The 17500-nt window shown below is 33.2% G+C and overlaps 1 protein-coding gene across 1 annotated transcript in view; it reads right to left on the reverse strand.

Moving 5' to 3' along the window:
* The window catches only part of LOC137644567 (aryl hydrocarbon receptor-like), a 283269-nt gene that overhangs the window by 117990 nt on the left and 147779 nt on the right, over window positions 1-17500 (reverse strand). The window contains exon 2 of the mRNA XM_068377527.1: window positions 8008-8198. Within this exon, the coding sequence (XP_068233628.1) occupies window positions 8008-8198 (191 nt within the window). The remainder of the gene's footprint in view (window positions 1-8007; window positions 8199-17500) is intronic.

A 17500-nucleotide genomic window follows, 5' to 3' on the forward strand; every position in this document is an offset into this window, starting at 1 on the left:
AGCTGTTCCATTATGATTTTTTATAATCTTTATGATAACTCTTAGAAACCGAACACTGATGTATGGAAACCAAGTGTTTAATAAAACTTCACCTGCACAAACGAACCAGGCATAAATCACCCTCATGTAAAAGCACAATGCCAATACAATAGTTCCATTAAAGGTTTAAAGGTCGCTTATGAATGGCAGAAGCAAGGGACAGTGACAATGCCCTACCAAGACTATGCCCTACCTAGATGCCCTACAGGCTGACCAGATATGCATATGATCAGTGTCTAAGTCCACTCTCCGTCCAAGCTAGGACCAGGGAAGGCTAAACAATGGTTTCGGATGATTCAGCAAGTAGACCTATAGACGCAAATAGAAACTATAGAGCTTGAGCGGGTCTCGAGCCCCAGTCCAGCAGATCGCCAGGCAGGGACGTTTCCAATAGGCTACCACAACTCTTAAAATTTATTCTAATTTATTTATGGAATAAAGCCGAAAAAAACATCCTAAAACCTAACGGATAAAACGACTGAAAAACACATTATTTGTATAGGACATCGCACTCGGCCAAGTGTTGACCAAATAGTTCCAGTCTGGATAAGAACCAGCTGTTTTTATTCGCCAATTTAATTGTTTCATCACATTCATGTTGTTGAAGATTGCCTGGCCCTTATGGCTCTTGGAAATCTACTGCCCTCAGTGAGGTTAGAGGCTTGTCCGTTAGTCTTTTGCACTGTACAATTATTTTTCTATCGAAGATCTTGGCAATGAGTAGTGAAATGCTTTTTATATATCCAAGACAGAGAGATGAAAATCTTAAGTTAGGAAATGGAAAATCAAGAAAGAAAAACAGGTACAATCCCGTTGAAAAAACTGTAACTTAATTTTTCATTCACAGTATTTCATTAAGCATCATCTAAATCATAAACCGGGCCAAAATCGCAAAGCTTTCAATCTATATCATTTTGAGTTTCAATGACGTTACTATGAGTCTAAAATAAATAAATTATACAACGTAGAAATGCTTCCATAGGCCAAATGATAATAATAATAATAATAATAATAATAATAATAATAATAATAATAGCATATGTAATTTTAGTTTTTCTCATACATTCGATGTCAGGTTTTATATAGTAAACAAAATCTGCAAGTGCGAATACCAAGAATGCAGAAAGATCTTGAGAAAAGCAGATTCACGTGATAGCACTTGGCAAGGATAATTTTATCTACAATATACGCTCTATGTACTTGTACTAGCAATGTACCGGAAATAAAAATAAAAACAATTTGGACTCATTTCCACAAATAAACAGTTACACACAACGTGGAACCGCGAGAGAGAGAGAGAGAGAGAGAGAGAGAGAGAGAGAGAGAGAGAGAATGTGCGTGCGTGCGTGTGCTTCGTGATACTAAGCATGTGCGGCAATACATCTGGCTCATGTGATCAAGATAAGACATGAGGCAGGAGGGGAATTTAATAGTTTATAGTAGTGGGCGAATGGAAGGGATACAAAAAGGGATAGGGAGGGATACAGAAGGGGATACAGGAGAGGAAGTAGTAGTAGTAGTAGTAGTGGGAGAAAAGCCTTGTGGCGGGGATGTGTTGTGGAAATGTATGTATTAAAGTGTTCTACATTTGTACACAAACACAGGTATATGAATCCAAATACTTGGTTTTCTCTCCCTTTTAACCGGTTTTTCAAGAAGTTATTTAGGAGGAGATTTCTGATGGGTATAGTATTCATATTGAAAGATTGGCTATACTTCAAGTAGGTTGTAGGGAAAAGGACATTAAATAACTATAACAAAATAGTGTCACCAAAACTGTGACCTCTTGATGAGCAAAATGAGTTGAGAATCTCTCTCTCTCTCTCTCTCTCTCTCTCTCTCTCTCTCTCTCTCTCTCTCTCTCTCTCTCTCAATTGTTTTGTGTTAATGTATATATATACATATATATATATATATATATATATATATATATATATATATATATATGCACTCTTATATATAATATAATCATATGTATATATATATATATATATATATATATATATTTATATACATTTATATATATATATATATATATATATTATGTATATATTTATATATATATATATATATATATATATATATATATATATATACATGTGTGTGTGTGAGAGAGAGAGAGAGAGAGAGAGAGAGAGAGAGAGAGAGAGAGAGAGAGAGAGAGAGAGAGTTTGTTAATGAAAGCAACATCATATACAACTGCATGTCTAAGTGAACTATAAACACGTTAATAGAATTCGGAATAAAAGTCACTTCCCCATCAACGAAATTTTCGGAGAAAATATTACTGTAATAATCTATGCAAGCATTGACTACTCCCTAAGTTGAACAGGTTGAATCTACATTTTGCAAAATAATAAGATAAATTATTTGCGATCACATGAAAATGGACTTGAATTAAGAAGAAAAGATTCATATTTATTGGGAGCAAAGAAAGATATTTGGAAACTTAAGTAGTGTAACATTAAAACAAATGAGAAAAATACAAAGCGCCGTACATGTGTAAAGTAAAACTAGAATAGTAAAGCTGGTTCTGAGACATAGATGACCGAGAGGATGATGTCGGTGAATAAGTAGGACTTTCATCAAAATGGGTTGGATGGCGGTTAAGATAAGATGGAATGACAGGATCAGGGAGTATGGCGGTGGTAGTGGCCGGCCTTTGGTAGCAACCAACTAGATGTGAATGGCCTCAATTGGCCCACAGCCGCTCAACAATTGAGTTAATCTGGCCCACAACTGGACAAGGAGAGGAGGAAGAAACAACAAGGGAGACAGAGAGGGTACTTGAAGGACACCACGACAACCTCTGGACGCGTTCTTTATGACTCACTTACTTGAAACGTCGACGGCACATCATGTTCTTTATTGCCTTGTTTAGGAGGAAGACTTGTCTTATTCTGCAAGGTGGAAGAGTTGCCTTCCTGCCCGCAGATACTTGTTAATCCTAAACTACTTACGAATCAGGACTAGCGTACTTTTTTATTCTTTAAATCTCTTGTAAAAGACATTGTGATGTTTCTAAATTGTAAACTTTTGTTTCCTAAAACGTTTAAATTTACTTAATTCTAAATAATGGAACGATATTCCGTTAAATGTCAACACTTTCTCAAACCATAAGAGCGAGGACCCTATTTTCAAAGAAAATATCTGATTTCGGGTGAAAAACTCTTTCAGCTGCAGATGTTTTCTAAATATAACTGTTCATCAGCCTCTTTTCTAACAATAGCCCGTCACTGGCGTATTTCAGGGAACTAGTCTTTGTTTACATTCGTTCTAAAAAAAGGTAATTTGGTTGATAAAGATATCCAATTAGTGTCATTTTTCAAAGATAATAATTTATGACGTATATCATCGAAAGATCAAAAAATGATTTAATACAGATTTTCAAATTGAGCATACAGTTGACTTCATTGTCACTACAATATAAAAATGCATGCAAAATAACAACAGTTCAAAAAGTTTTTGAAATATAGTTTGAATATGACTTATTATGGTAAGATTAATAATAATGAAGCATGAAACTTATGGATATTCTAAATAATCTGATGTCACATTGGGATATAGAGTGAGTCTTCAGCCATTTCCCTTGACAGCGGCTGGCTCTAGAAGAATATACCCCAAGAGTCATTGCCACAAACACCCCATGAACAATAAAGATTCTATAGTATTAATGGCTTCATTAACCTAGATAAAGGGCCTTACCAGCAGGGTGTCGAAACCCTCCACACAGTATACAGCACCATTCCATACTATTTACTAGCTCTTTTGTGCTTCTTTGATATAAAGGCCTTTCCTTTCAATCATGTCTATCACAGCATATACCTATCCCTTCCAGGCCTTTATCTCTTTTTACCTACTAAAAGTTCTATTCCTGATAACACATAAATATGCCCACACACACACACACACACACACACACACACACACACACACACACACACAAACAAACACACACACACAAACAAACACACACACATATATATATATATATATATATATATATATATATATATATATATAATACTTTTGCCTATCTAATCATACATATATACTTAGATATGCATATATATAGTATATAAATAAATGAAAATATATTCACACACACACACACACATATATATATATATATATATATATATATATATATATATACAGTATGCACATATATAGTAGATGACTGTTTATCACTGATACTAGTGACTTTAACAGATCCCAACCACAATGGCATTTAATATAGAATTCTACCTTTGGTAATGTATATCCACTGGAAACCCATTTATGATAAATACTTCTGGACTCGAACCTATGCCTCTGAGTAAAAACAATACCAGCAGTGACTATCAAACGAGCTATCATGAGAGATATAAGTTCATTTCAAGTCCACTGTACAAAGACTCTAGTCCTTGCCAGCTAGAGGCATTTTTTATTTTCCAACGGATATATATTCCCTAAGGTAGAATTCTACATTAACTGCCATTATATTTACATGTACATATAGGTATATATGAATATATGTAGGCCTATATATAAATATTCATACACAAATATTGGAGTAAGATGAAGTAATTCAGATTTTCCCAACGCACCCAAACCGGTAAAACACAAATAAATTGGCATTTCTTGTAGGTGATACAGAGTCTGAAGCAGATATCTGGATGCTACGAATAGAGATGAAAGGAAAAGTAGATGTTTGACTCTATGGAAGATGATCACTAGATTTTGTAAAATACAGGACATATATTTAACATAAGGTGCAAAAATATTCAAGAAGTAAACTTAATTTTAACACTATATATATATATATATATATATATATATATATATATATATATATATATATTTACATAAAATATACGTACATACATACATACATACACACACACACACATATATATATATATATATATATATATATATACATATATATATATATATACATATATATATATATATATATATATATATATATATATATATATATATATATAGCAGGTGCCTTTGCAAATTTCGACATACTTATGAATCTGTCTCGTGTTGGCAAACCGCTAACAAATTTATGAAAATTAATGTAGATTACAGTAAAGGAGGCACACGAGCGTACATGAAAAGTCTACGTGCTTAGAGTCATTAATGGGATCAAAGCTATACTTCAAGGAAGCTATAAAAGTTAGTGAAATCATGAGACATTAATTCTCATTAACCACTGTTCCAGAATTCATGATGGACCGATTGATTACCCTTTATTTGGAATAGCATATGAAATTTATGATTGAGAGAGAGAGAGAGAGAGAGAGAGAGAGAGAGAGAGAGAGAGAGAGAGAGAGAGAGAGAGAGAGAGAGAGAGAGAGAGAGAGAGAGAATGCTGAGCCAAGAATAAAGATTACAAAGTAGAAACAAATAGTTCTCAAGTAATTGTCTTCTAAGTAATGAAGTATGATGAGGGTGGGTAATCACATCACTATAAATCTAATATTAGGTTCACTGTCAGTATTATACAGTAAATATAATAATGTTTACATGAATATCGCATTTTTATTAGTCACTAAAAGAAAATCTGGAATAACAGCATAATGAAATGGTATGAAAATATCAATGGGCCGATTTTGTTAGGATGTTTACCATTGCATTTATAGCCAATTACAGGAATTTTATTATCCACAACTGGATATCACATTTGATGTTTTTCCAGTTCTGCTACTATTAAGCGCATATCTTGCGTGCCTCAGAACAACAGCCATTAACACTCAAATGCAGCGGATTAAACGTAAACTTCAATGCCTTTTATTTTTCTATCAATCTCATTGGCTAGTCGTAATAGCCAATGATCACATCTGCATCCGAATCTTTCATTGTGATACCTGCGGGGAGCGAAAGAGCATCCCCAGAGAAGCGACCAATGGCAAGAGAGTTTTTGTCTCCACATCCACCAATGAGCAGTGAGGATCGTCCCCCCAACCCCAACCACGGGGTCCTCAATTCTCCTCCGGAAATCTCAGCCAATAACATTTCCTGAAATTAATTAGCTTTTATGCTCTATCACTTTAACTTTGTTTCTTTGAGTTATAAACTCATTACTTATTTCTTTGGGATGAAGATTTGGCTTCTTTAATAAGCTCTCATCTCGTAAATACATGTAAATGAATTTCATTTACTTGAAACGGCTTCCCCTCAAGATCGCTTTCAACGGTGTCAGTAATGCTGACTCCGAAAATGGATGGCGACTCCGGCTAGGGACTAAAGTCTCCACTCCTTTTGTGATGAATTTTACAAGAGAGGAGCTAAAGCCAATAGGTAGCTTTTACAAAACTCTTTCAAGTTTATGATCGAATAGAAAAATCTTATAAAATACACCTCTGATTCCTTTTGATATAAAATTCAGACTCTATTCCGAAGATCTTGAATAAGTTAGCGTCCATTCGTAACCATGGCAACAAAGACCCCCATTGAGGAAGGGGAGAGAGGGGACCGACAAAGAACCCCCAGAAAGAAAGAGGGAAAGAGAGAAAGAGATAGAGAAGACGGGCTTGCGCGTGCGACGGAGAGAGGGGGGAGAGAGGGGGAGGGAGAACGAACGAAATAACAGCGCCAAACAAAAGACAATTGTCCAAGTTGTCAATAGACGAGACGGTGAAATGAGAAAGAGGTATTGTTAGGCTCCCTTTTTGATTTCACACATATCTCACCGCCGAGTCAAACTTTAATCAATAAATCTCAGATGATATCGGGGAAGAGAGGGAGAGAGAGAGAGAGAGAGAGAGAGAGAGAGAGAGAGAGAGAGAGAGAGAGAGAGAGAGATTGTTGTTCTTACTCAAAGGGACAGGAATGGAAGAGGAGAGGAAGGGGAAAAAATAGAGGGAAAAATTTCTGGACGGGAAATGAGAGACATGGATGAAAGAATAAAGAGATCAGCAAAAAAGGACGGGAAGGGGAAAAAGGAAAAGAATCGAAAGAGAGAGAGAGAGAGAGAGAGAGAGAGAGAGAGAGAGAGAGAGAGAGAGAGAGAGAGACCAGAGGGGAGAGGAAGGGAGGCAGCGAAAAATGGTTTAGGGAGGTAGGCAGTAGACGGCACAGACCTGGGATAGTAGTAGCGGTAATCAATAGAAGCGGAAACCAAGTTGATGAAGCACTAGCATCGGACCCCGTTAAGGCGTTCGATGCCTTTGCCAAAGGACATTCAAGCTTATTTATGGACGATGCTTCGAATCCATCGCTTTCCGGAACGAAACCCGCTCGAACGAATCGTTCGTAAGGAGGCAAATTCGATTCTGGTGGACCACCGGCCTATTCCGAATGACAGGGGGTCTTGAAATAAATTCACTCGTTATAGGAATATAAAAGGATAAGGGGAAAGTGGAGAGATATGTGAGGGGTTCTCATAAAATGGCCGACCGTCCAGAAACGACGTCAGGGCTGCACTTATTACGTATAATGGCTTAGACTCGAGTTGAAAGTCCATTGAGTGCCAGGGATCCTAATCATGACTATCGGAATATATTCTTGGGAGAATGAAAATAAATAACATTAAATTTATATTCTATCGATATGTCATTTTCATGTAATTATACACATGCTCGTTTTGTCTTCTGTATCAAAACCCTAACGCTAATGAAATATGAATAAACAAAAAAGTAAATATCTACTGTAGATACACATTAAGTTATAAAGATATAGTTTTCATGAACACCTTAACACTAAAGTACCTGGTAAAATTAGGATATAAGGAAAACGATTGTAATACATCGTTGATTAGTTGATGATAGTCATATATATATATATATATATATATATATATATATATATATATATATATATGTATATATCTATATCTATATATATATATATATATATATATATATATACACATATATATACAGAGAGAGAGAGAGAGGAGAGAGAGAGAGAGAGAGAGAGAGAGAGAGAGAGAGAGAGAGAGAGAGAGAGAAAATCACCCCATTAGAAGCTTACCTTGAAAATAACTTTTTGTCCTGAGGTAGGAGACAGAGAGCCTCAGTATAGAGAGTCTGTCTAATTTGGACAGAATGTTCTGTTCGAAGGGCAAGAGGCTCGCTAAAGTGTCCAGTTCGGCATTGAGTCGCTCTCTGTGTCTCTTCGAAGGATTACTCTTTGTCTGTCCGTCCTTCGGCTGAGGCTTTATGCTGGAAAGACACAAAGGAGAAAAATGACGTCAGTGAATGTGTTCGAGAAAATGAATGATTTGAATGAGTGACTGATTTCATTCATAAATTCGTGATATTACACTAGAAGACATTAATGCACAAAAATAGTATCATTATTTGTTGAAATGTATAATGGTTAACTTGAAATTTATGTAAAGAAATAAGAACACATAAATACATTTAAAATACAGTATTCAAATAAAGTTCTAAATGAAAGAACCATAAGATACTAGGTGTAATCTAATTACTTACAACTACTACATGAAAAAAAAAAAACGTAATGAGTAAAGAATACTGAACACATAACAATCTTCAATAACAATTCAAATAGGAATAGATGAGTCGACCTAAACACCCAAAAAGTGCTATTTCTTTCTTCAGCAGAATCCCTCATAATTTCAAGTTAAGAAGCATTATCTCCCATAACTTCTTTTCGTTACCCTCTGCTTCTAGTAGAATTCTGTTACACCCGTAATCCTCAACAACAATTAATGTCTGCCTATCAAATTAGTATAAAGTATATTAGTTTATGTAAGTTATTTAAAACTATCATTAAAATAAATTGAATTCTGAATAGAGAAAAAAATGTTCATATTTAAAATTATGAAGGATAATTATAATGCTAGGTACTGCAAATAGTACCTCCTCTGAGATGACCAAGCAAAATTACATATCTGATAAATTTTTGAAGAAATTTTAATTTTAATCTTCAATCATTTCAGTTCAGGAGTTGTTGATACGTTTTCGTAACAATGATATGCATTTAAGATTATGATAACAATTTGGGATTACTCATTTTGTATCCAGAATAAAATTATAATTGTTATATTCAAATGAACAATGATAGATTGAATGTATATTATGATCTTGGAGAAAAAAACAGAAAAGAGGTTAACATAAATTACTAAAGATTTATATATGCGTTAAGATTTAATCTAAAAAAGCTGAAATATATTCAAAATTAAAAGAAGTCAGAAATGATACAAAATAATTCAAGCACAAAAATATTTTAATCTTTTAAGGAAAACCCATTTATCTAAAATATTACATCCACCAAGAAAATAACAGCACAAAACCTAGACGAGAATTAAAAGAAAGGAGAGAGAGAAAAAAAAAAGATGAGAGAATTGGAGGACCAAGAAGAAAAATGTATGAAAGCAATATAAGAAACGACATCCGCCGCATTCTTGTCCCAGGGAAGAAAATATTGCAACCTCTTGATAAGGCAAATAAAACGAGGTATACATTATGGACCTTATTATACCTCTGGCAGCACACCACGGCTTCCAAGGAGGACACACGCTGGCCAGAATATTCCAAAAGTGTCAACGACGAAGGGCAATTCTTTAGCTGCGAAACATGCAGCTCTTTTTCCTCCTCCTCCTCCTATCCTCCTCCTCCTCCTCCTCCTACTTAAAAAGAGTCTCATGGATGCTGCTGCAAATGTTGCACATCGAGGAAAATAGGATTCCTTCTTTTATTTCTGAGAAAAATATGAAAAACAGATATCTGTCTCCACGACCGTGGGGTCGTTGTCGTAAAAGGAAAAGGCGTCTTATTTAGGGCGAGTTCATAATACAGTTTTGCTTGATATTTCGTTCGGACCTTCTTGCGTAAACGAGATTAGTAAATAGTGTGAAGGAAGAAAATTTATCTCCTACATATAAAAAAGTTATAAAAATACTCGTTATATACTGTATATAAAATATTGCATTTATTTCCCAAAATTCCAATTAAGTGTACCAGAATTTTGTTAGTGTATATGAAAAGTCTGAAATCCCATTGCTAAAGGTAAGACACAATAACAACTAAAACATATTCTACTGATCGAAGCCTTATACCATCTCGCGCAAGTCCCTTGTTAATTGAATTTATTATTCCATTAACTTATGTATAGGTTCAAAGAGTCGCTCATGAACGACAGGGTCAAGGGACAGGCCAATGATCTAGAGACCGACTATATATACATATGATTAGCGTTCTAGCTCCTCTCCACCCAAGATGCCACCAAGGAGGGACAGGCAATGGCTGCTGAAGTCTAAACAAGTAGGCCTATAGGCTCCCCAAACACCTCCGCCCCCCCAACATAATCTAGCTCACAAGGACGCTGTGGTTGCAGACACCACTAGTTATCGGATGGAAATTGAATGATAACAGATAACAATGAAAATATAAGATATCTTCATTCGCGATAAATATTTCTTCTGGAAAGCAAACGTAAAATTATCAAGTCAGAATTGGTTCCAAATAAAGAAGCGTCGATTTCTGTGTTTAAATAAAAATCTTATGGAATTGATGAGTTACTGATTTAATCCCCGAATGAAATATTTATAAAATATTAATGGAATTGATGAGTTACTAATTTAATATCCGAATGAAATATTCAAGAAATCAAGAATATTCAAATGTTCAGACATAAATCATACTGAAATTACGAAAATGATTTAATACCACAAACATGAAACTTAATTCATTCATAACTTTAAATTTTTATAATGATTTGGAAAAGAATCAAGAAACATGGATTCAAATTACAGATGACTGCAAAGGCAAAGATTTTGAATCTAAGTACAGATGTAGATCGACTTAAATGAATTTGTCAAAAAACAGTTAATTTATATCATACTGATGAGGAAATGCATCTTCAATCTAATTTATAGTTTAGCACTGACGTAGACTGTGTTAAAGGGGCTTAATAGATCTAATTTAACACTGACTTAGACTGTGTTAAAAGGGTTTAATTCCAGAGATGAATATTCAAATAAGCAAATACCCCTGATCATTTAAAATCCGATCAATCCCAGTTGACAGGATGATAATTATTTCACATCTCCTTTCATCAGATTGAAATCGAAATAAAGAACTTTAGATGAGAAATAAGGAATAAAGCAGCTTAGATCAACAAAACGTTGTTCGCATTACCAGGAAACCATAGGGCTTCAACGGAATCATCAATGTTCATCAACAAACTATGTTATTAGTGTAATGATCATTACTGTCCTTTATTATTATTATTATTATTATTATTATTATTATTATTATTATTATTATTATTATTATATTATTTTATTATTATTATTATTATTATTTATCTATTATTGTTATTATTATTATTATTATTATTATTAATTATTATTAATATCATTATTATAATTATTATTATTATTATTATTATTATTATTATTATTATTATTATTATTATTATTATCATCATCATTATTATTATTACTAACTGTCAGTTATTTATTATTATTATTATTATTATTATTATTATTATTATTATTATTAGATGCAAGGAAACGAAGGGGTGCGAAAACATGTCCTTTTATATATTTGAACTCAGAAGGGTATTGGTATCTGTAACAGTTGTTTGCGGTAACGCACGCAATACACGCAAATAATAATAATAATAATAATAATAATAATATAATAATAATAAGAAGAAGAAGAAGAAGAAGAAGAAGAAGAAGAAGAAGAAGAAGAAGAAGAAGAAGAAGAAGAAGAAGAAGAAGAAAAAGAAAAAGAAGATGATGGGGAGAACAATAACATCATCTAATTCATCTAGAAATATTTTAGAAGTAATAATAGAATTATAAATATAACATGGGATAAAAGATAATAAATGCTTATGTGAACACGAATATGTAATCAAACCTCGCTTTCGATTAGTGGTTGTTAAGCATTTGGAAAGAGGAGAGAGAGAGAGAGAGAGAAGAGAGAGAGAGAGAGAGAGAGAGGAGAGAGAGAGAGAGAGAGAGAGAGAGAGAGACGGTATGCAGTACATTAGGCAAAAGTGGTAGTTTGAATGTTACTCGTAAATCTTGCTATATAAGGTCATTCTACCATATAAAACACACAAGGCTGTGAGATCTTGCCACTGATTAAAAGAGAGAGAGAGAGAGAGAGAGAGAGAGAGAGAGAGAGAGAGAGAGAGAGAGAGAGAGAGAGAGATCACTTTTATGAGCTTCACAGTCATGCTAACTCATAATTAAGAAGAATATGCACACATTCCATTCAATTAATTATCGCGTAATTGATCTTTCCTAAATTGCAGAAAGCAAAAAATTCATTATCATCAGCAGAATAATTTCGAGGATTCAAAAGCTGGCAGACCGTGCAAACTCGTACACACGCATATATTTATATATATATATATATATATATATATATATATATATACACACATATATATATGTGGATATAAATATATATATATATATATATATATATATATATATATATACACATATATATATATATGTGGATATATATATATATATATATATATATATATATATATTATATATATGTGTGTGTGTGTGTGTCTAAAATCATTACACAGATATATATATATATATATATATATATATTATATATATATATATATATTTATAATCATATTATAAATAATATATATACACATACAGTAAATATCAGTATATATATATATATATAAATATATATAAATATATATATATATATATATATATATATATATATATATATATATATAGATAGATACACACACACACACACACACATATATATATATATATATATACATATATATATCTCAGCCTCACGCTCTCACGCAAATGTGCAAATAGCAAAATAGTATAGTGAGTTCTCGCCTACTTGACCTAATTTATTATTCATAGAGTTTTCAGTAACGGTTCGTCTCCGACGCATTATCTCATCTGTATCCATCCGCCTCCACACCTAAATCACCAGGACGTAAATATATTATAAGGAAAACACGGTGTCACAAAGTCTGAATTAAATAATATCTTTATCTGGTTCCATCGCCACGCAGATGAAGACAGACGTGACACTTCTTCGGTTTAAGAAATCAAGTATTTGCATAGTAATGCTTGCGTATGGAAAGAAACATGTACTGTGTATATGGGTGCATGTGCACGAAGAGATGCCAGCTGAATATATGTAATTGGGTACAAAAATTGGGTATGAGAATATGATGCCATACACGCACACACATACACACACACATATATACTGTATATATATATATATATATATATATATATATATATATATATATATATATATATATATATATATATACATATATATGTATATATATATATTTATATATACAGTATATATATATATATATATATATATATATATATATATATATATGTATATATATTGTAAATACACAATATATATATACATATATATACAGTATATATATACAGTATATATATACATATATACGTGTATGTATTTATACATGTGCGTATATATACGTTTGTATACATATATATGTGTAAATATGTATAGAAATATACAGATGCAAAAATATGCATATAAAAGATGGTAAACCCACAATGCTTTATAGAGACCGCTATGAGATGCTACTCGCTAATGAGAGAGAGAGAGAGAGAGAGAGAGAGAGAGAGAGAGAGAGAGAGAGAGAGAGAGAGAGAGGGGGGGGTTATAAAGATGTAAGTCCCTTCACAAAAATTTATATTAAACAAATGAAACGAAAGCTTTGTCAAAAGAAGAAGGAAAAAACAGTGGTTTTCACGTTCTCATTGAACATGATAAAAATATCGAAAGTCACAAAAAACTCTCAGTGATCAGATTGAGTTTTGATAGAGTGATCATAGAAAATGGTAAGCAGTTTCATGTATTATTATTATCATTATTATTATTATTATTATTATTATTATTATTATTATCATGAAAATGATGTAATAATGAAATAGATACACTACTACTACTACTACTACTACTACTAATAATAATAATAATAATAATAATAATAATAATAATAATAACGCTAATAATAATAATAATAATAATAATAATAATAATAATAATAATAATAATAAAAATAATAATAAATAATAATATTTCCTTACACCCTCCATGCATTGCTTTGCATTGAAGACACTTGTAATAACATTCCGTTCCATCAATAAAATTTCGAGGTCTCTACCTCCCAACACTAATATTTGTGGTTAAAATCTCGTTTCATTAAAGTATCCTATGCACGGCTACTTCTCTGCGTTTAATGGAAAATTTAAAATTGCATATGAATTAGCATCATTATTTCGGTCAGATACCGCAGACCGCAACTTTGCATAATTTTACAGTAATACTGCATTTATTAATTTTACTGCGCGATTTGACATACATTTACTAAGGTTTTTAAACATGGATTTCGTCGTTTGCTCTTAAGAGACCGGAAGTTACATCGCTCAGTGGGAGGTGGATTTTTTGAGGTATAAAAAACTATAGAATAATACGACTTAATCCAGGACATAACAATAATAACAAATGCAGCCGGTTATAGTCCACCGCAGGAAAAAAGCCTTCGGACATGTCCTTATTCATGTCTGGGCTTTGGCTAGTTTTAATCACCATACTGGCCAGTATGAATTGGGGTGGAGATTTTAGTCTGATCGCTCACAGCAAACCAACCTAATATAGGTGGCCCTGACTAGTACACCTTTCTTCACTATATATATATATATATATATATATATATATATATATATATATATATATATATATAATGTATGTATATATATATATATATATATATATATAATGTATGTATATATATATATATATATATATATATATATATATATATAGTATACACACACACACACACATATATATATATATATATATATATATATATATATATATATATAGTATACACACAAACATATATATATATATATATATATATATATATATATATATATATATATATATATATATATATTACTTACAGCCACGCCCAGCTCTCCCTGTCCCTCGAGTAAGGGGGAGAAGAAGTAGTCATACCCTGGTGAGAGGGAAGTTGCGTGTGCCAGTGTGCATATCTATCTAAATATTTAGCCGTCATTTTTGACGAGTCGCGTACCCTAGTATGGAATAAATTTACATATACATAACCAGCGAAGAAAAAGAGAATTATAACGAATGAAGGAATAAAAGCACATTATGATGAATAAGAGAAATAAAACACTTAAATGAAAACAAATTTTCAGTTTGTACAGTAGGCTCACGAAAGCTCTCTTCCGATAACGATAAAATGACGATGCACAAATCGGTGACTCAGAATTGATTTGTAATAAATCAGGTTTTATACTGCAAGAGAAGGAAGCTGGGGTATCATTGATTTCTCTCTCTCTCTCTCTCTCTCTCTCTCTCTCTCTCTCTCTCTCTCTCTCTCTCTCTCTCTCTCTCTCTCTCTCTCTCTCTCTCTCTCTCTCGTAAATGTAAATTACAAATAAATCTTAGTGTCTGAAGCAACTGTATATAAATCCCTTTCTTTTACTGCGTGTGGTTTCTAACCATTAATAAGTAATCTTTTATAGCATGTTAAACTTTTTGTTTGCTATACTACTACTACTACTACTACTACTACTACTACTACTACTACTACTAGCTTTTTGCTCTTGTTCCCAATACATTGTTATCCTTCAATAAATCAATATAAATAAAAGCATATGTATACATAATTACGTATGACATAAACGCCATTGACGCCAGTGAGCTTCAACAATAAATTGAAGAATTTCGACAATTGGAAGTGAAGGAAGACGGCAAATGCCTTTGATCAAGTATTCCCCTTTTCATTCAAGAGGGTTTTTCTTTCTAACAACTCGTCTTCAGTGTATGCAAAGAGCACAAAATATATATGCGTCAGGCACGGAACGCCAAAGAAGGAAATCAATGAAGGAGCCAAGTCCCTCTACGGATGATGAATCTACTCCTGCGCCATAAATTCTTGGTAAACTATTAAAGATTTACCGGTGAACGATGAGGCAATATTATGCAATGCGTATTGAATGAATGGGAGGTTAATCAGATGAATGGGATATTAAATCGAATGGTAGAATAAACACACGAAGATACAGTTATATCAAGGGAGCAAACGTTATGATTGATAGACTAAATTAATAGGTTATCTAGCTTCAAAATAACCTTTCAGTCGTTTTGAGGTTAATTGCAACTGTTTGAATAACTGAACGGGGGTGTTAGTGAATTATCTCCCTTATTAAAACATTCAACAACCATACTCGTATTTAAATTATGCCAGGTTTCTCGTTCCAAAATAATAAAGTACTTTGGAAAAACATGTTATTATAAGTAGTTTTTGTGTACTTCAACTTTTATAATTTTCATGTTGACCTTGTTTTCAGTGAGTATCTATTTTTGGGGGGGATTAGACTGCTAACTACCACCTAGCAGTAGCTTAATTGATACAAAATTCCTTGTATGAGTCAATATATACTCATTGGATTTTTAAGGTATGGACTGCATATCTGTCAATACCAGCGAAAATTAAAATCTGGAAAGAATGATATTAAATTAAAAAGCCAAAAATTTGTATATGAGAGAAAAATTGACTGACGATTTTGAGTACTCTGGCATCACAAATACGAGGGTCACTGACGTGGGTCATGAAATGTAGGAAAGGTACAAGACGAAAGAAAGAAAATTGATTTAAATGGAAAATTAAAACAGAAATCACAGGCTAAAAGAAAAAGGGAAAAGGGGCATTTGAAAATTACCAGCTGTGAGGGTTTCCGCTACCAAAAGACAGTGAGAACACGGCTTCTGTAGAGATCTCTGAAGTCTGAATAAAAAGAATAAAAAGGAGTGAGAAAAACGCCCGCCATGAGGAAACAATGCTATTGAAATTCAAAGAGAATATGCAATGAGAAAAAACATATCTAAGGATATATAAGGAATAGATATATCTAATGTGTCTGAGAGGACACGAAATAAGCGGGAGAGGAGAGAGAAGAGGAAATAGGACAAAGAGCTTAATTAAAGTAAATTCCTAGAGCCCATATAGTAGGAAAAAAGAAAAAACAACTACAGGAAAACAAGCAAGCAACTTGGGGGGGGGGGAACATCTCTGAAGAAGAGATCTCTGAAACCCTCAAAAGTAAGGGGGGAAAAGATTTGGGGAAAGGAGCCTAGTGTAGCAGAGATCACTCCATCCCAGAGGAGGAGGGGGAGGAGGAGGAGGAGGAGGAGGGATGCTGTCCACCGAGCGTATCTAATGAGCTCTGTAGGTTGTCTCTGGAACAGAGGCCAGGTGGTGAATTTCCCCCGATCGAGTGGTCTGTTAGGAAACCGGCGCTCACATAAATTAACCCAACCGATGTTTAGCGTCTTTAATGGGCGAGTTTTTAGGGACGTGTCGTCATGGCATGCCAGCTAATTAGACGGATTTCTCGTAATGCTTATGGTTTAACCGATTTGAATATTGACGGATGCGAGTG

This window comes from Palaemon carinicauda, chromosome 7 (assembly GCF_036898095.1).
Source record: "Palaemon carinicauda isolate YSFRI2023 chromosome 7, ASM3689809v2, whole genome shotgun sequence".
Classification (NCBI taxonomy): domain Eukaryota; kingdom Metazoa; phylum Arthropoda; class Malacostraca; order Decapoda; family Palaemonidae; genus Palaemon; species Palaemon carinicauda.